This window comes from Corapipo altera, unplaced genomic scaffold (genome assembly GCF_003945725.1).
Source record: "Corapipo altera isolate COAL_440 unplaced genomic scaffold, ASM394572v1 2, whole genome shotgun sequence".
Classification (NCBI taxonomy): Eukaryota; Metazoa; Chordata; class Aves; order Passeriformes; family Pipridae; genus Corapipo; species Corapipo altera.
Window position 1 is genome coordinate 11,105,180 of NW_020884890.1, and position 20,676 is coordinate 11,125,855.

The following is a 20,676-nucleotide window of genomic DNA, read 5'->3' on the forward strand; positions in this document are numbered from 1 at the left end:
AGGATTATAATATTATCTATCCTTTTCATAGTATTACTTACACCTTCCTCAGGGAACCTCAGATGGTGTACCAAACGGTCTCCTAATGCTTGGCACAGAGAAGTAAGAAATTGATGTTTAATGTTTTATTTTAGATTACAGAGGCAGCACACTAATCAGATGCAATTTTTCTCTGATTTTTTTTCAGACTGTTTAGAAAGTAACAATACATCTAAACTAGAATCCTTGGATATGGCTCTGGCATATAGACTTTGCAGAATATACATGCATTTCAAATTAGCTGGTTCAGATACCACCTTTGCTGTATTGCAAAAGTAGGATATACCGAACAGTTAAAAAGAGCAGTTTTTATGTTGTTTCTACATTCTATTTCTATGTATATTATTTGCCCTTTGCATATCACTCACTCATACCTTCAATTTATCAATATTAATCCAACAAAAAGCCTTGTATGTATTTTAGTGGACTTGGTAAATTGGTTTTTCAGAGATGAGCTGCTGGAATTCTTACTGGATACATTCACCATTGAAGATGCATTGAAACTAGACCCAGGCCACACTCTTTTGGAAGGACTGCAGCGAATCATGAAGGAAAGAGGTTTATACTAATTCCAGATACTCTTATTTTGGTGTTGACACAAAAACTTTCTGTTAATTGTAATTAGTAGTAAATTCTATGACTAAGCATTCAAAGTTATTAATACATATGCATTCCAAAGACTTTAGAAAATTTAATTGTTTTAATTGGTATGCTCAGGATACTTTGCCTAAAAATATTGGTTACTTCAGTAAGTTTAAGTCCCCAGCTCATGATTTATTGATCAGAGATCCATCTGCCTATTAAGATTAGTTAGTAGTCCTTTTCATTAGCCAGTAATCTGACTTCTAGTCTTTGTTGTCTGTTGAGTATTGAAATGTTTACATCCATGGTTAGAATTACTTGGTCTACTTGAGTACTCTTTATTTGAGTGTGTTATATGGAGAACAGCATAGCACCTACTGAGAGCAGCCATATTGGAGCAGTTTAAGAATGCCAGTTAATAGAACTTTACTCTTTTTTAGGGTTACTCATTCACAGTTGGATTCTACAGACTCCTAAGACCACCCTGCATCCCAAAAAATAGCATCTTAAACCACAGAAGCAATCAACTGCTTGCATAGATGAATCATCCTGTCACCTCATGCCAACCAGAAACTTTGCTTCTGAGAAAGGAAAGGGTATTTAATAGCTTTTGCAGAAAAAATAAGTGAATGTGGGAAAAAATGGCAAAGTATTTTACACCTGTGCAATATTTACACTATGTAATCAAAGCAATAACAAAGAAAATCAAAATAAGAGTTTTTTTCTTTCTGTAATGCCTTCTTGAGAATAAACAAGCTGAACTTGAGCTTCCTTAGCATGGCAACAACTATTATTACATAATATAAAGCAAAGCTTTTGGATTGTCTGTGTACTTTCTATGACCATGAGTCTTCTGAAAGAAGCCTGAAAATGTATTCATAGTAATAGATTACATGGTCTAAAAAAGTGTAAAAGGTTAATTACACTTATTCTATAATAATAATAATAATAATATCTGTTTTTTTCAAATACCTGTCTGAAAGCTACTTTCCCTATCACCTAATATATATGACCTTTTAAAGGTTATGAACTCATTACATGTTTGGGTGATGCCAAGCACAGACCACTCACAAAAGTACTGTGTGACCCAAAACTCCAGTGAGTGGCTGTAAATGAGTGAACCTGCTCACCCTAATCCATCTTCAGCAGTAACACTGGATGATTCTCAAAATACTTATTTTTTGCAGAAATGTGGGGAGGAAGTAGAAGAAAGTTATTACAATCATATTTCTTCCAGTCATGCAGAAGCAAATACATATATGCACATATTACCTTTCTGGGAAGAAATTTTTATATGGGTAGAAGTCTTATGAAGAAATGTGAGTTAATAGACTGAATAACGCTTCAAACTTGTACTGTATCAAGAGATATCTAAATGTGCATGTTAAACATTCATTGTGGCATCTGAGGTGGCTCCCAAAATCTATCCCTCACCTGCTGGTTGTAGTTCAGTGGATGCATACAATCCATAGAATACTGATTATAATCAGAATTATGCCACCATATGCTCTTCCTCTTATATAAACTGTCATGTACTACCAAAGAATCCCCTCTGAACTCCCTTAATGAAAATTTGCTTCCTGACAATTTTTTTTTTCTTGCACAAGATAGCTTAGAGCTTGGCATCTATATGTCTCCTTGGTCCTCAGCCTTCAAATTCCACCTTTGCAGGATAAAGACAGAGTTAAACCTTGGTTTGATCAATGTTTATATTTTCTGTTAGGCTTTAATAGATAAAAATGTAAATAGGGTCAATGATTACATCATAAGATTTGTTCATACTGGCAGGATCATCCGTACATTAAAATAAAAAAATAAATACATAGAAAATAAATACATAGAAAATAAATAGCAAATGTCTCTACTCATTGCCAATAAACAAATAAACCAAAACTGTTTCTGAATCTTATATCATGTTGAAAAAAACCATTGTTTCCATTTCAAGAAGCTATGAAAGACAAGGTTGACTAAAAAATAAGAAGAGTGTAAGACAGAGTAAGTGTCACACTTTGAAACTCTTTATTTACTTAATCGTACATTGCATTTAATAGATTAAAAGGGAAGCTCCTGTAGTAGTAAATGGTCAGGAATATTGGACTGTTCGTCTACCCTACTATTAAAGTACTTTTTATTTTCATAATTTATTTTTGAGAGCAGTAATAATCAGCAAAAATTACAAGTTATGTGATTTATACTAATGAAAATGATTAATTATAAAATGTGTTTTTCACAAGCTTTGGGAAAGTTGCCATCTGACTCTAACCACTTAGTGAAAGGATGACATGAAGAATGCTTTTGGTAGGGGATTGCACCACTATTGAACATCCTCCTTAAGAATTCTGGAGGAAACTCTTCCAGAATTCAGGAAAATTTCTTCTTACAAAGAAACCCAGCCAATTTTTTTTTGTTTTCATTTGTCTCAGGGCTCTGACAGGCAACAATAAACTGAACTCAGCTGAAAATTAGGATCAGATGTTGAACTGAGATTAGTTCTGTAAACTTTTCACAATTTCACAAAGATAGCAGAAAAAAAGTCTCTTTTCATTCTACATCTCCCCCTATATGATTTAAGAAGCTAGATCATCTGGACCAAGACATTAGCTACTGTGATCAGGGGATTTTTTTTGTTGTTGTTGTTGTTGAATTTGTTCAGTTTTTCATCCAAATGCTCGCAAGACATTGACATAGGACTGGATTTCTGGTCAGGAAACACATATCCATTACACTGCTTCCCTCCCCCACTTCCCTCAGAAGGCCAGGAAAGATGTACAATAACTGTAGTTGTCTGCAAAGTCTCTTCCCTAGAGATGGGAATAATGAGCTCTTGGAAATGTTTAAAGTCTACTAAATAAGAAAAGCATCTAGCAATGATCTGGTAAAACAGTTTTAAAGCCATGAAATTCCACTCAATATCTCCAGTGCTATTATTTTTAACTGAAAAACTAGGACTACAGTGAATTTTATACTTCTGGAATTATTGTTGTGTTATAAATTGAGTACATATATACACACACATATGCATCTTCTAAGATGTCTACATTTCCTGGCATTCAATGTAGACAGCTAGTGCTTTAAATCTTCACAAAATTCAGCTAAATAGTCAAGTCCCCACCCATCTCTAAATATGTGAAGTATAGATGGGTCCAAAACGCCTAAAGTTCCTTTCCCTTTGTTGGAGCCATTAAAAAAACAAAAGAAAAGCATATTAAGATTTTGCAAATTTATAAATATTATATAATTTCTGGGATAACAACTCAGAAGAGTGAGAAGAAAGTGTCTCTAGGGATTCCTCCAAGAAACTCCTGGTTGGAAGCATGGACAGTGTTGTGAAAGTAGTTACAACATTTAAATACAGTGAGGCAAGCTCAACTTATGCAGTCCAAGTCATTGTACAGTCGCTATAATGTACAAGCTACTGTGTAGCATAGAGACTAACAACCCCCACACAGAGAAACACTACAAATAACAGCTCTGAATGTCCATTTGTCAACTTTGAGATGTTATTTCTTATCCTTCAAGCATCAATAGAGGCTAGAAGCATCACAAAAGCTATCTTGTACTAGCAGCTCTTAAATGTAGCACTTAGCAGCTAAACTTTTTCAAAGTTTGGCTTGAATCTCCAGTAAAAATTCTAGAAGACTTCTGAAGTCATAAGCAATAATGCCATAACCTGAATTCCAAAGGAATCTCCTCTCTGTGAGGACAAGTGACATTGTGGTTTTCACTCTGTCCTACAAAAATCCCTTCATTAGCTCTCAGCTTTCATCTCTAGTCCAAAAAAATCTCTATTGCCCTTTTGGTAGCTTCAAAATACTTAATAGACCAAAGTGGGGTTTAGATGTTGGAATCTCACATTTTTTCTGATATTCTTGCAGTGTTTGCTTGGTAGAATTTGCACACAGATCCAGTAAGTGTTGCTGTATGAAACAGCCTTAACTTTATGCCAAGAGACAGACAACTTCTTCTCCTAGAAGTACAGGGTATACCCTCATCAGGACTATCTGTAACGTACCTGATGTCGGAAAAAAAACCAACAATTTTTCAAACTGCAACATCACAAACAAACCACAGAATCCATATTTACATTAACATTGAGGCCTCCTCACCATATTGCACCATCCGAAGTGAAAAATACGTACTTCTTTTGAGAATGCCACAGCTCACAGAGAGCAGAGAAGTTGAAAGGGACCTAGAGCAATCATCTAGTCTAACTGACCACCTCAGGGCTGACCAAAAGTCACAGCATGTTAACAAGGCCATTGCCTAAATGCCTCTTAAACACTTACATAATGTGTTTCTCTCTGGTCCAAGAGACTGCTAGAAAACAGTAAGAAGCTTGTTAGTGCAAAAATAAGGCTGTACAAAGTGTAATGTTTAGCTGGATCCCTTTAAACACATTAGCTCTGCATGTCATTATTTGACCAAAGCAGACCTAACTGGAAGAGACTTAGCAAGCTGCTAAAGAGGGAGCTGCATCCCCAGGATTAAGCCAGACGGTTGTTACACAGGGAAAACAGGTGGGGTCTATCACTGGAAAGGAGCAGCTACCCATAAAGAAAGAGGAAAAAAAGTCGTGTGGAGCAAACTTGATTTTCTCAAATACATTCCCAACTATTTACAGTAAAACGTGCTGATAATGACCGTATGCTTTTGATCATAATTTTATGTTGCAGCATTAGTGTTCGAGTAATATTATCAAGTAATATATCAATTACAGAAATGGTCCCCAAGTTTTCATTTCTTATTTTTGTTTAGTAGTAGGGTATGTGACTACAAATATTTTGAAACTCAGTATGACAAATTTGGAATTATACCAACAAAATTAATGATAGTATAGGAGCAGTCATTGAGACAGTAGGATACGTGGCAAAAGTCCTAAGTCTGTGTTCACCACACAGTCTTTTTTTGGACATTTTGCAGAGTTTAAATCATAAACAGATGTTTGCGGAAAGAAACTGTCTCCTCTTTCTTACATACAATGTATTAATCACTCTAAAATAAGACTATAAAGATAGTATCTTGCTGAATCCTTTGTACTTAGCAAGGTTGCTAAATACTTAATTTACATCCTATTTGAGATGAAGCTCAAGAAGCGAAATTTGAGATGTTTCAGTGATCTACAAAAACAGTTCTAAAAACTATTCAAATACTTATACTCTGGAAGCTGACTAAAGGATCCAGTGCCCCACCATACTGGATGGTGGCAGACAACAGAATCTCTCCATTCAAGCATTACGGTTCCAAAGAAAAGAAACCATCCTGCACCCTTCCTGAGATTGAATATACAAATTAGCTTGAGAAAGAATGAACACAATTTAGTTACATTATGACATTCCTTCCTTATTTTTGTAGGGACAGTGATAGCAAGGAAGCAGTAATGAAGCTGAAAAGTGGTAGTTGTTGCTTATCATCCCCTTAATAAGGGACTGGGAAGGGTGAAAACTGTGGTGTGCTATGACAGAAACAGCCAAGGAACCAAGGTTGTGGGACATACAACTGCCAGCTAGAGCATGACAGAGACAGCAGAAGTTAGGAGATCATTAAATGAATTAGATAACCAAACTAACATATTTAGAAAACCTCATACTTAGAATTACAAATGAACAACTGAGGAGGATATAAAAGAGGGAACAGCTGTGACATAGAAGGATAATTCCAAGTGGGAACAAAAATTGCTAAAAACACAGGTAGGATTAGGATTGAATAAACCTCTCTAGAGAGAAGTGGGCAATAAAGGAGGAAGCAGAGTTGGAATTTACAAAAGTCAACCAGGAAGAAAAGGCAACGGGATGAGATACCACTAGTAGAAGGCAGCTATAGGAAGCAAAGAGACAAAAATATAAAGAGACAAAAAATGTGGAATGAGTCAATGAGGAATTGCAGACTATTATTACATGCAAGCAAGCTTTTCAGAATCCTTAGGTCTGATTTCCACACTAACTTAAAGCTCAGGCACTGCTCAGACTGCACAGTATTTTGTGCTAACCAGCTGAGGTAGGTGGTTTGCTGCAGACAGCAAAAGGGTTCATTTTCTCATTTACCAGTGAAGTAGGGCGCTGTTGTGCTAAGCAAAAAGCATCCAAGCCACATCATACCAGACAAGGTTATTGTTTCTAAAAGCTTCTACCAACACCCCACCAAGGGTGGAAAAAAAATTAATCAGACCACAAATAATTGTGCCACAACATTGGAAACATAACTAATGTCTATACCATATTAAGAGAAAAAATATGTCATTCTGCCATCAGATGCTCTATCATGAAATGCTTGAATCCACAAAATCTGGCAAATTAGTTTTTTCATTTGTTAGTTGTTTTGGTTGTTTTTTGGGGTTTTTTTTGATGCCTTCACTGTTCCTATTTCACAGCACTGCTGTGATAGAAGTTGCAGTAATTTAGTGGTGGTGTAGTTCACTCACTCATAATGGTCCTTACGGTCAGGAACCTCAGCTACCACTTTGTATAGCACAAAAAGTGTAACCCATTGGGGGTCTCACACAGTACACATAAAAGTAAAGCATACAAAAAGAAGATATCAGATTCTTCCCAGTAGAGAACTATTTCCTCTTACATCCTCCTTCTGAGGATATAACAGCCATGCCTACATTAACAGTTTCAAAATGACACTTCTGAGCAGCAGAACACTGGAGTTTATTACCTAATAACTAAATAAGAAAAAACAAACGTTAACCTTGTTAAAAACTAGGAAATACAGGCTTCTGTAAAAGTCATATTTAAACAAAATCTTCATCCACAGGCACAATCTCTACATCAGGCACTATAAATGAAGTGTTCATAGGATAGATGGTAGTTAAGTTTATGATTACTATAAACTGAATAACATTTCAAAATGATAAAAGCAATATAAGCCAGGTCTATTTTGGTACCATCAGCACTGCTCAAAACTTCGAAATTAGTTCATAGCACAGCCTTGCCTTTAACTAAAAGGTGAGTAGCATGCTAGCATTTGTTTTCTGCTCCTTCTTCTAAAAGTTAGTCTCTTTTAATTTAGGAACATTTTAATACCAAAAGCTGCCTAAAATTAAAAGCATTTTCTTTTTTAATGAAAATAATTACAATAAAAATGGAATTGCTTTCCATTTCAGCCATTCTGATTCAAAGGAGATATTTACTATTGTTTCTACATAAACAGATGACTCAGCCTCTTTGGGTTATACATCCACATTTGAATTCTAAAACTGGACACAGGAGTAGGGCTTGATGCCCTTTCTAAAAGACACTTTTTTCTATGTGAAGAAGCAAAAGTTAGCCTTGTCCATTTCTCTTAGAAAGACTAAAGTTCTAAGACCAATTCTGTAACCCAGAAGAAGAAATGCAATAGAAAGCACCTGAACAGCCTGGGCAGTTCAGTTAATATGCATTTTCAGGTTTTACCTTATACGACTGAGCATTTTTAAAAAGTCTCCTCAAACTCTGATAACATATTTATCACCTTGCTTAATTTAAATCAGTGCAGTTCAGTCATATACCTGAAACCCCATTAAAACACCTACATGCAAACCAATTGTTTCAATGACTCAAATAAGGCACAGAACTTTACTTAAAACCTCCATGACTGGTAACACCAAAAAGAAAAAAAGTTACTTAGGTGAATTCCCCATTTTTTCCAGTCACAGTAGGATTTCTAACAAAGGCAAGGTGACAAAAATGGGAACATTAAAAAACTGCACCAGTACTTACATAAGCTGAAACTAGTTTAGTGGTTTTCTTTGGAGCACACACTATGTTCTTTGTCAAAAATCCACTTTGTCACATGTTCTATTAAGTGGTTCTTTGACATTGCCTTTGCTCTTTAAGCTAAACCTGCTGCCAACAAGCCTCAACTGAAAAAACACTATAGCTCCACTGTCCTTTTCAACTGTTTACATTCATATTAGCTCCTTGTTCTTGACCACCGGACCTCTTGCTCCCAAATACAGAGTAAAAAAATCTGGTTTAGCACCTTATTCTAAGTATGCCATGCAGATACTTGGGCCACAGGAAATAGGCAATTCCTTGTCTTCTGCTCTCAGGTTTTTTCCATAACATGGTTTTACACCTGCTGCAATTAAAAAGTCCATTATTCTGATATTTTGCAATAAAACCAAAGCCTAGAGGAGCAGAATGATGGCTACAACGTCTTGTGGAAGACGAGGTTTTCCACCAATGCTGAATATTTGCACAAGGCACCCTGAGGTGCCCTTGAGGGCATCCAAAAGCTGACTGTAGTACAAGAAATGGCAAAAAAGTTTTATCAGAGCTGTAACTTGAAAATGGTGATAGTCATTCTGAAAAATATTTGAATACCAATCAATCCTCTTACTTAGCTCTTTTATTGAAACAGACTTAGGAGATACAGCATCCAGGGACCTCCATGCAAGCAAATAATGAAGCCAAGCTCTTGAGAAGGGGATTTGATAAGGGTAGTAATGTGCTGGAACAGGTTGTCCAGAGAAGTTGTGAATGCCCCATCTCTGGATGTGTTCAAGACCAGGTTGAATGGGGCTCTAAGCAACCTGGTCTAGTGGGTATGGCAGGAGGGTTGGAGCAAGATGGTCTTTAACGTCCTTTCCGACCCAAAACATTCTTTGGTAGATATCAAAGACTTGAATTTTTTTATTAAATAACTGTAACAGGAATATTGTTCAATGTAACTTCAGGACAAAGTATGGAAATTCCTTTTCTGTGATTAAAAAAAAGTCTCTTGGAAGTCTACAAAAAAGCCAAAACAGAGTTTTCTGGAGAACGGGCAAACTCAAAATTATTTTAAGCAAACCTCTTTTTTATGTGCTGTAATGTACAACAATTAGAGTGTTTCCATAATATTTAATATATAATTTAAAATAAAACAAGTAAATATGCTGCAGCATATTTTATTATTGACCAAAACTTTTAAATTTTCCTAATTTATTAAACCTTGTGTTTAATAGCATGAGAAAAAAATGAACTAATATGAACTAATATTTAGCCCTACACAAACCCCATGAATAGTTATTAAACATGAAAAATGCATCCAGACCAAATGAACTTGGCCCCAAATCTAAATCAAAGGCCTTAAGAATGCACTGTTCACTGCAGCCTTGTGTTTGACTTCTATTAACAGTATGACCTAGATTTAATTTTTTTGTTGGCACCCCTGCTGAAAAAGTAGTTCTTATTTAAAAAAAAACACAAATCCCACACTGCTGACAAATCACCAATAACAAGACCAAAGCCACGTAGCCTGCCTCTTCCCACCTCCAGTGCTGTTTTCCTTCCTGTGCCTACGGCGAGCCTCAAAGCAGCCCTGTCTACAGAGCTCAGAAGAGAAGGCATCTGGGACAAAAGCACAGTGGTGCCAGTTCTTATGCCCAGAGATCAACGCTCAGGAGCTGCCTGCTCAGACAGAGATGTCTGCTAATGCAATTTAACAGCACAGCTGCAAGGGGCTGAGTAATTCAGGTAAAAAGCCAGCTGAAAATGCACAGTGTATGCAATATACCACTATTTCCTCGTTGATTCTGGATTTTTTGCAAACAAATCACTTAAGTGTCTTTAGGATATGGGCCTGCAGTGTTTGAAGATGGTGCTGCAGTTTGGTGAGGATGTGCAACTGAATTTGACATCAAGATCATACCCAATGTTCCTCATGTATGTTAGTTCAAAACTGGCTATCATGCGACAATCAGCATATGCTGGCATTTTAGCTAAGAGCAACAGATGAGCAGCTGGTTCCCATTTTGAAATCTGATTTGGAAAATATACAAAACCAGCTGCACTCAGTTCTCTTATCCTGAAAATATCATTCTTTAAAAATATTTTCCATATAAAATCTACAGCTTCTATACTTTTCTGATGAAGAAAAGAAAACAAACCCTAACTGTGTAGTCTAGCTTAAACTGAAAAATCATGGTTTTAATTCCAATTTAGAATCATTAACAAATTTAATATAGCGTTTTGTAACTGTTATGGTATTCTTAAATCAGCTGGTATAAATGTGAAAGATGAATGATTTAACTAGCTGTTTTCCCACTATAAATCAGTAGAATCACTGTTGCTTCACAGCTGAGGAAATTCCAGAAGTCAAACATGTGCTTAGATCATAATCAATTCTTCAGAAGAAAAGACTAATCAAAGACTTCTAATAAAAACTTGATATTGTAAAAAGATCTCTAAATGTCTGGACCATTATGTCTGGCCAGAGAAATGGACTCCATAGGTTTTCAGATGAAGCCAGGGCTGACAAATGCAAAACCTCTAACAAGGCAGGCTTTCTATTCTGAAGCTACTGAAAAAGGCTAAAAAACCCCTATAAAAATACATACATTTTAATGGTGCAGGACCAAAGTATATGTAAGCAAGTGGACTTAAATACTGTTGATAAATCTGGAGATTCTCACAGTTGGTTAAAGCATGTGAGATATGAGATTATTGTGAGAACTGTAGTATTTCACAGACTTGCACAAATGTTTTCTGTTTCCAAGTATGGAACCACAAACACAGATGACATGTAGGCAAAAAAATAAGCTGATTAAACATTTTCAAGGCTTGTACAGAACCTGAAATAAACACAATATAAGTTTAATTCTTTGTGACAGCTAATTGCTTATTAAAAGAGTAGGGTTTTTTCCTGCATTTTTTCTCAACGTGCTTTCAGATTTGAAGACTCTTCTGATATTAGTAACTATCATACCAACATTTCGGTTTATCTAATAGACACAAATAAGCTTGTTCCCATTCATATGTTCTGTTGAAGGAAAAATAACTCCTGGGCATGTTTTCTAGATCAGAGCTTCATCCCGAGAAAGAGGAACGATTCCAAATATCTATTCCATCAAAGTCTTTTAAAGCAGGGAAAGAGGAAAAAAAAAAAGGAATTTACTCACAGCAGTAGAAATTAATCACAAAGAAATTATAATCAAATGAATTTTATAGTATCATTTAACTATTTGCAGAAACATCTTCTACAGTTCTACGATTCTAGAAAGAAGGTTTGACTTTTTCTAGCTGTATTTACCTCCATTTTTATTAAAATCTGCATAGTTCATTTTCAGCAATCCCTGCCAGCGATCTCTTTCCAGTAGCCATTTAGGCTTGCCACAGACCAGCAAGTGATGAACTTTGATGACAAAATCCACCGAATACTGACATACAGTTCGCTGATTAAGTGACACTTCTCTCGCTTTTTCTAAAGTATAATGTTTGAAACAGACAGCTTTCTGGTTTTGCACTAAGCTAGGTTGCATTTTTAGAAGGAGAAGTATCAAAGTAACAACATGCCAGAGACAAAACAGTAAAGACTTCTTCTGCAGGAGCCAATGCAGGGAGAGCAGTAGAAATTCTTCCCACAAAGTTGCTAAGAAAATCTGAAAGAGTAAGGGATTAGGATAAAAAGGATCTTTGAATCACTGAAACTCATCTATTTTTCAAAACGTGTTCCAGTTATATAAAGATGACCTATCAGATCACTATTATCTGCTTCTGGGGACACAATCAGCATTCTTTGCAACTCCAAAAATCTAGTTATTCAAATAAATTCGCTTACAGAATTGCAAAGAACTTTTATAATTTTGCAATTAAAAACACATTAGCTAAAGAGGTAACATGATTTATTCAGAAGTTGTTAGCACTGGCACAACTGTGAGTGTCAGTGAAGTTAACTGCACTTACATATGGTAGTGGGTTTAAAGTGTCATATTGCATTTTTCAGCCATTTTCAGGCTAATACTTTTTACAGGGGTGTATAAACACTAGTGATTGTTAATGCAAAAAAAAGATGCGTATCTGGAATTTCCAAAAAGTGTCAAAAATTCTGAGGATACCAAATACTGTCTCCTCACCTCTAGATTAAATAAAAAGGTAAAGGATCAGTAAAATTAATCAACCATATCATCTTGCAATTAAAAGTATCAGTTTTTAGCTCCCTTCAATTAAGCAAGCTCTCAGTATGCTTTTATTGGCATGAAACTGGTATAGAGACACTGCTGGGTTAGCAGGAGAGAGGCAGTCCCAAGCATTCAACTGACAATGGACACAACTCCAGAATTCAGTTCTGGCATGTTTTCCAACCCCATTCCCAAAACCCTGGCTAAGAGTTCATATCACAAGGTTTGCACAGCTGAAAGACTAACATGGCCATAATCTCAGGACATGGTTGAATACTTGCATTTTACAAGTCAGCCATTAATTCCACAGATAAGCACCAAAAGAGAAGTATCCCTGATTTTCAGAAGTGCACTATGTCCACACTTCAATAGGCTATACAGTTGGATATATGGATTACTACTGCAGATTCTAGGATGGTCAGGGAAGTCACTGAAATTTCCATTGCAATTTCCTGGGAAGACTGCACAAAAACTTGTTGAGTCTAGCAAGTGCTCTGTCTCGCAAAATTCTCAAGGAGTATGGATAATCAAATTCTGGGAATATTGTAGTTTCCCTAATCTGGGACTAGAGGTGTTTGTCTAATATCACTGTCAATTTTTAATACAGTAGTGACAACACAAGAAAAATAAAACTTGCTACTTGGGTATGAAAAGATCTAAAATCATTTATTTCAGTTCTAGGATATTCACTGAAGATCCATGGCAATGTATCTCTCATGCTAGATTTTATTTTAGAAGGGTACAACTACAATGAAAAACAGTATAAAAGTAGTTATACAGAAATTTGCAAGTACCTGACATACAAACCAGTGAGCCACGACGGTTTATTGCTAAATTAGCCAGTGGCAAAACAAGTTAGTAACAACCAAACGATGACTAGGTTATGTCAGTGATATTTACAAATGGCTTATTATTTGTAGGCAACCAGACAGCAGAGGCACCACTGGGCATGGACTAATCCACTGCCATGAATCAGGAATCTCAGCAGCAGCAGTTCAGGTGGGATACTCTGAATAAAGCACAGCAGTGTTGCTGTCTGATATAAAGGATCAGAGAGGGATGAAGCACTGAGGTACCCAAATCCCATTAGCCAAACTGACAGTGAGTGAAAGTTTTCCCGAGAGTTGAAATATAGGTAGCAATAATTCTTGACTTCTGGCAGAGGAGAGACAGAGTTGGGATAAGAGGTACAGATAAGTTACTGCATTCTGATGTAAACTACAGCCAAAAATTTGATATTTTACTCACTAGAGTTTCCAAAGGGGAAAAAAAAAAAAAGAAAAAAATATGAAACTGCTGCTTCTAACAGTCTGGAAAACTACTGTACTTCCGTAACAACAATATATACCTTGTTAAAATATTACACTCATACAAATTATTCAAATAAATCAACATTCATTCCATTTACAATACAGTTGCACCAGCTAACTTCTGTTGGGAATCCTGCCCACCATTTGCTGGAGCTATAAAAGATGAAGGAAAGTAACTGAGATTACCCAGGCCTTTTCCATTTGAAAAATCCCTTCTTAAAATAGTTTGGAGAAGAAAAGCCTAAGAACAGCATGTTCTTCTCTTGTTGGGTCTTGAATGGCTGCAGCAAGTCTGGGACATAGCTGAGCATTATTAGAAGATGAATACATACAATTTGAGCTCCAGAATTAATTTTGGTACAAGAAGTATATTAAAAATACTAAAATATTCCCCCACTCTATCTTGCTGGCAAAAATAAAACAACAGCTTTCCCGCTCAGTACTGTGTTTGAGGATTTCATTACTTTGTGTTTTCTATAAGGGATCAATGAGGATTTATTTCTTCAAGGTTCCTCTGCTGATCTTTGCTCAGAATTTCTCTAAGGTCTCGCATTCCAAACAATAATAAGTCTCTCTCTACAAATAAACCTGATGTGTTTATGGTCTGTCTATCCCGCCACAATTTTGCTTCACTGAGAGACTCACTTCTCCTTATATCACTTACTGTGTCCAAAAAGTTTGTAAAGCATACATTCGTAACATTTCCAGTAATCAGGTACTATTTAACCACCAAATGAACCAAGAGGAAAGGGAAGAAGAGGGATAAAAGGAACTAAATAATAATAAAAAAACCCCAACAATCAAACTAAAAAAAACCCTACCCCCCTTATCTAATAGAACACACAGAAGTAGACGTCTTCTACCCAGAAGACATGGCAGAGTCCCCTGGTTTTGGCAACTGAAGAGTGTCAAATGTGCACACAAGCATCCCATCTCAAAAAACACACTACACCGAGGTTACTTCTCTTTTTCCCCTACACAGGCAGGTGAGAATGATTCCAAGTGTGGTACCGCACTAAGCACCACAGCCTGGGAAAGGGTTCAGGGTTCCTTAACAAGTTTCCTAGAGGTGGCATCATCTGTTAACAATTTAAATGTTGCAAGTGATAATAGTTACAAGTCATGTGGTCAATCCCAAAATTTTCCTCAGGCAAGACATCACAGTTAGTTGAACTAGGATAAAAAAAAAGGAATCCTGCTTATGTAACTGTTGGAGTTTTTCTCTGCCACAGCACCCTCCATTATCCAAAGCAACAGTCCCTGTTTTAAAACGACAATGTGGTTTTTTTTTTTTAGTTCAAGGGTCTTTTTTAATAGTCAAAAAACATAAGGATCCTCCTGAATGGTTTTACCCCGTGAGTATAAAAGCAAAGTCCACCTGGGAGTCTAGGTGGGCAAGGAAGCCTGGGTCCAAGCAGTTTCAGGAAGAATGCAAGCCCATCAATTACCGGACATCAATCTCAGACGTAAAACAAGAAGGAACTGAGGGGGTAGGTTCAAAGAGCAACTGTAGCTGTAGTCAAGGCAGTCTAGGGGCTACTGCCCAAGGACCCACCTTTCTCCTATCCTGCTGTCCACAGGGATCTTCACTAGGAAGTTAATGTTTGCTAAATGATGGAAGGAGCAGGTAGCCATAGACTTGAAAAATTGCCTCCAAGGGCTTAAGTCCCACTAAGCAACAAAATCTACAAACAGAAAGGTCTTCACAAAGTCTGCCATATGAGGGAGTTGTTGCAGTAGCATTTCTTTCTGCACATGTTCTGACAGCCACTTTAACTTAATCAGTATGGGAACATACAGGCATGACATAAGTCTTGGTCTTGCACCACTACAGAGCAAAAGAGAATAGAGACACAAATGTTCTTGTACTCATAATCTGTGCTTGAACACAATGTCAGAACCACCACAGTGTCCAGCCACTCCCTTAATGATGCACAGCTATATGCACCTTTTAAGATGATTTCCTGCTAGTATATTCTCTTGCCAAAAGTAAGGGTTGTTTGAATTTATTTATTCACAAATTGAACTATATTCTAATGAAATCTACTAAATGAAAGCATCTATTAAAACATTTTTGTATTTGTATTTTGTGGAAACATTGCTTTTACAGTTGTTCTCAAAGCTAGCTAAACCATATTTACCATAAAACACTGTTTTAAAGTAACACACAAAGTGAAATGAAACACTGCTACCATCTGTGAATAATGTAATCAGGCAAATGAGGAATAATGACTACATCATGGTAATTTAGGATGGAACATACTGAATTACAATTGTCAGCAGCTCAGTTTATAACTCACAAACTTGAGAAAAGCACAGCATATAAAAAGAGCAGGGAAGGATTTAATCAAAATATGATTACAGAAGAGAATGTAGACGACACATGGTATTACTTTTCAAGGGTCCACCACTATTATTTGCATCTTGAAGTGAAACTGAAAACTTACAATCACACATACACAGAAAGATGATTTCAGTGATACAGGGTTTCTTTTACACATCATAAATCCATGGGGTTTAGCTCACAACAGAATAATAATTCCACCCAGCTCCTTGGGGCTGTGGTAGGTAGGCAAGGAAACAAACTACGGGAATTCCATCAGATTCTTTCCATTTTCTAAGTTTCCTTTCTGTTCACAGGCCAGAGGTGTAAGTCAGTATTGTCCCTGCCCAATGTACAATGACTTCCACCAGAGGTGACCTGCAGCAGAAAGCAAGCTGGTACGATGCTGTTCTTCCCTACTCTGACATTTTTTGGAGGTCTTCAGGGTGGAGTTATTTTTACCAGATTTGTGAAAATGAAATATCATTTGAAACATGGAAAAAAATTTCCATCCCCTTTAAATCTATTTCTTGCATTAGACAATTCAAGTCCCTCATTGAAAAGGTGTTTTTTCCTCTTCTATCATTTCTTGTTCTGTCTCCATTTTACATATTTTCCTCTCAAGCATTTCCATAATCCCTTCACTACTGTACATGAATACCTCTTGGCCATTTATATATTTCTCTTTGCATTATCACAGTCAAGTAGGGAAGAAATAGGAACTGGAATAAAAACATAGAGTTATTTTCTCTGGTTACACAGGAAGTCTTGGTGGATCAATCCCAGCTACCAAAGTGTTGTTTAGAAATCCCTCCTCTCAGAGTTTCCTCTGTAAACATAGATATTTAAGAACAACTTGTCATTTAAAAAAATTTACTTCTTTGTATAGAAACTTAACAAACGTTTCTGAATTCCACTTTATGTTCTTCACTGATGAAGACTACTGTCCATTTTTTCCTCATGTAACAAAACATTCCTTCTATTTAGAATATTCCTGTTCCCCTAAATTACCACACTGACACAAGAGCAAGAAACATCTGGCAATGTCCAGAGAAATTACAGTACATGCCCTCAGAGAGGGCAGGTGCTGGCACTGGTAATAAATAAATAAACAGATAAATGTATAAGTAAATAAATAAAAGCTGTTCACTGGATTCATGTCAAGAGAAATCCAGACACTTTCCATATGCTTCTGCCTTCCCACATCTGGGAAAAATCACAATGTACTAGTTCCATTCTGCCATGATAGTGCACTGGATACTGTACCAAAATCTTTTAGTAATGGATAGTTTAAGTTGTGGGTTTGTTGGTTTGTTGGTTTGCTTTTTTTAAATCCTGACTCTTTCATAAATAATTGTGTTTCATAAGAAGATCTTTCTGGGGGTGAATAGCAGTGGAGGCTGAGAAGAGGAAAGTATTGCAGTTGACGAAACTATACCATTCTTTATTAAACATTATGGCATTTACTGTATAAAGGTCATGTTTCAACATGAAACACTATAAATTATGCTGCATCAGCTTATAAAAATCTAGGTTTTCAAAATTTAACAATCAATCAGGATGATGTGCATGTCTAGGAAAATTCCCTGGAAGCCAATGAAAAGCCAGTACAAAGTGCACCACCCTGTACGGCTGCCTGCTCCTTGTTGCTCCGAGGCAGTGCTCCTAAAACCTGGCTCTCACTTCTATTAGCATTTGGCCTCTCTGGAGAATTATGGAGGTGAAAAAGATCTAAAATAGGTATTTCACATAGTTTTCCAACTTGAAAATATCTGTCATCACCGTGTCTTTAACTTAGGCTTATTAAAAATATACGACAGCCTTGTGCTTTACAATGTTCATGGTTATGTATGTCTTGGAGATGTACTGAAAACACAACAACAGACTTCTGCAAAACTTCTGCCATTCCAGGAACTGATTAGGCAATGCTAATTAAGAATGCTTCTTTTGGAGCACTATGGCAATAACTAACTATAAATATGACTAACCTAAAATCTAACAGACCAAACATGCATCTAAGATTAGTGAAGCAAATACTCCCTCAGTGAAACAGCCAGCAGAAGGCTAAGAAAAGTGAAAAGAGGAAAAACATAACAGAAACTTTCACAAGGAAAAAGTAACTATTATTTAACCAAAGTATACAACTACCTAGATCACCACAATGGCTGGCAAGGGAATCATGACCTGCATCTTTAACAGTAAGACCTGTTATGCCAGAATCAGCTGCAAGTGCTTAGTCTGCCAGTGGCACATTAAACACAAATTCAAATTTAGGAACATGTGAAATTATTGATCAAATGGACTAGATTTTGGACTTAACTACATCACTTTTCCCTTCACCTTAGCAAATAAGTATCATAATCAACACAGATGTCACAGTACAGCCAACACAGTTCATAAGTAAACCACATAAAGTCTGAATTATAGTTTTTAAGAGCCCCACTTCAAACATGAAATAAATTACACTATTGCTGACCATGAGCGATTTAGATGAGAACAAAGTGATCTTTCAGAAGGTCAAGCAAACACAAATTGCTCAAAATTGCTCAAAATTACAGAGCTTTAAAGATGTTTAAGTAAAAAGAACATGTCAACCAGACTTTCAAACATTACTGAGATAATCTTCTGCTTGACTCTGATGATTTCCTTCAGTAAGAAGAACAAGGGTTCATTTTAAAGAAAGGGTGGGTGAGTTAGGGAATGCATTATGTCAGAGATTCTCAAAACATGGACCACAGAGCAATTTCTTAATGCTTTAAATCTTCTTTTAGGGACGTGAATCTATTAGGAAGGTGCATCAATTTTATCTGAAATGGAATATTCAGCAGAGGAGGAAACACTTTACAGGATAGAGCCAAACTAGCAACTTTCATAGCAAGATTATCAACAAGGGAGTGGCAGCTAACTGGGGATGATGGGGAAGAGTATAGTAATACATGAAGGAATACGTGTTTCAGGCATGGAAATTAATACCTCCTGCTTGGCCAAGTTTCTTTTGCACAGCAACCAAGTCAGGAAGAACAGAGGTTGTGCTTGTCCAGGTAAGGTCACAACATGGAGTCAGAATGCTGAGGGGCACAAGGCAAGACTGAAGAGCTGGAAAGTATTTCCAGGTTCCACAGTTCAGCCTCAACTTTGGGATGCAGATGCAGAAAACATATTCTGCTAAGGATCCTGGCACTTGAGCTATTTTAGGTATACACATTGAATGCAGGGCTAGAACTCCAAATATTTCAACAAACAAGGAAAATATGAGCAAACTTTATTTGATGTGTAACGAGAACTATTTTATGGATCATGGTCTAATAATACATTTAACTACTTTCTGTATAGGAAAAAAGAAGCAAGTGAAAGAGCTGACTTGGTATAGGTCCATACCATGACATTTAAAATTAAAACACTGAAAGCTTAGTCCTGTTGTGGCTTTGGTGGGAGCAGAGGCAGTGGTTGCCAAGTGTGAGATCTTTAAGGCTGGTGACATCTCACATATGAAATCACAGAGACAATCATGTAGGCACAGCACTATGCATAGAGAATTATTAGCCAAATACTTAGCCATCCAAATCTTGAAAAAGAAGTTTGACAAATGAGTTCACTCATCTCAAGATGAGTTTTACCACTCATACAGTGAATTCATATATTTACAATATTAAAGGTAAATAGTTCAGGCAGTTATAAACTCATAAAATCGTATGCTCAAAATAAAAATTATTTGGAACCTAAAAACTCAGTCTTCCTTTCTTAAGCTACTGACCTTTATTTCTGGCAATATGAAGTTCATAGTGGAATTCATCAAGGACCAGCACAGATATATCACTTACCTCGAAGTCACAGCTTCCATGAATTCATCAAGAAGATCATCGTAGGCTTGACCTCTAATTCTCTCGTGTCTCAGCCCAATATACAAAGGATCTTTCAACAATGTCTGTTAAAAAAAATGGTTGAGCTGTTACATGAGCAAGCTACAATACTACACTCTTATTTAATAAGAAGGGGAGAACAATACAGTGTTTGAAGATTAATCCAAGCATATGAAGTACATATCCACTTATCCATGTCTACATAAAGAGTGAGGAAACATAAGGAGATTAAAGAAACACCCTTTTGTATCAAAGAAAAGGGATACTCTAGTCTCAAAGGAAGTATATAGTTTCCAACTGAAAAAGTTTACTCTGGGAAGTCAGGTTTCAAAAGTATATTTTAAAGCTTTAGTTAGCACTTTTATATTTTTCCTTTATATCCTGACAGTGCTCTGACATTTTAAAAAGGACATTGTCTTTACTTCTATCATCATGTTCCACAATCTCTCCCAGAGCCCATCATTTCAACTCTGTTGATGAGCTGATACTCGGAAAGTGTGCTGCTTTCTAAAATTCAATATGTCAAAACATAAACAAGCCTTTGACCTCTTCCTTTCATGCTTTTTAGATTATCAGTTTAGATTCCAGCATTATCCATTTCAATTATCCACATTCCATCAGTTGGATAAGATTTCTGAATTTGCCTATGCTTAAATCTTGTACTTTTTCTTTCTTTAGATTTATGATACAGACTTTTCC

At 36.4% G+C, this 20,676-nt stretch overlaps 1 protein-coding gene across 1 annotated transcript in view; it reads right to left on the bottom strand.

Moving 5' to 3' along the window:
• Window positions 1–20,676, bottom strand: part of ME1 (malic enzyme 1) — a 164,001-nt gene that overhangs the window by 56,415 nt on the left and 86,910 nt on the right. Inside the window, exon 6 of the mRNA XM_027645062.1 lies at window positions 19,939–20,042. Coding sequence (XP_027500863.1) covers window positions 19,939–20,042 — 104 coding nt within the window. The remainder of the gene's footprint in view (window positions 1–19,938; window positions 20,043–20,676) is intronic.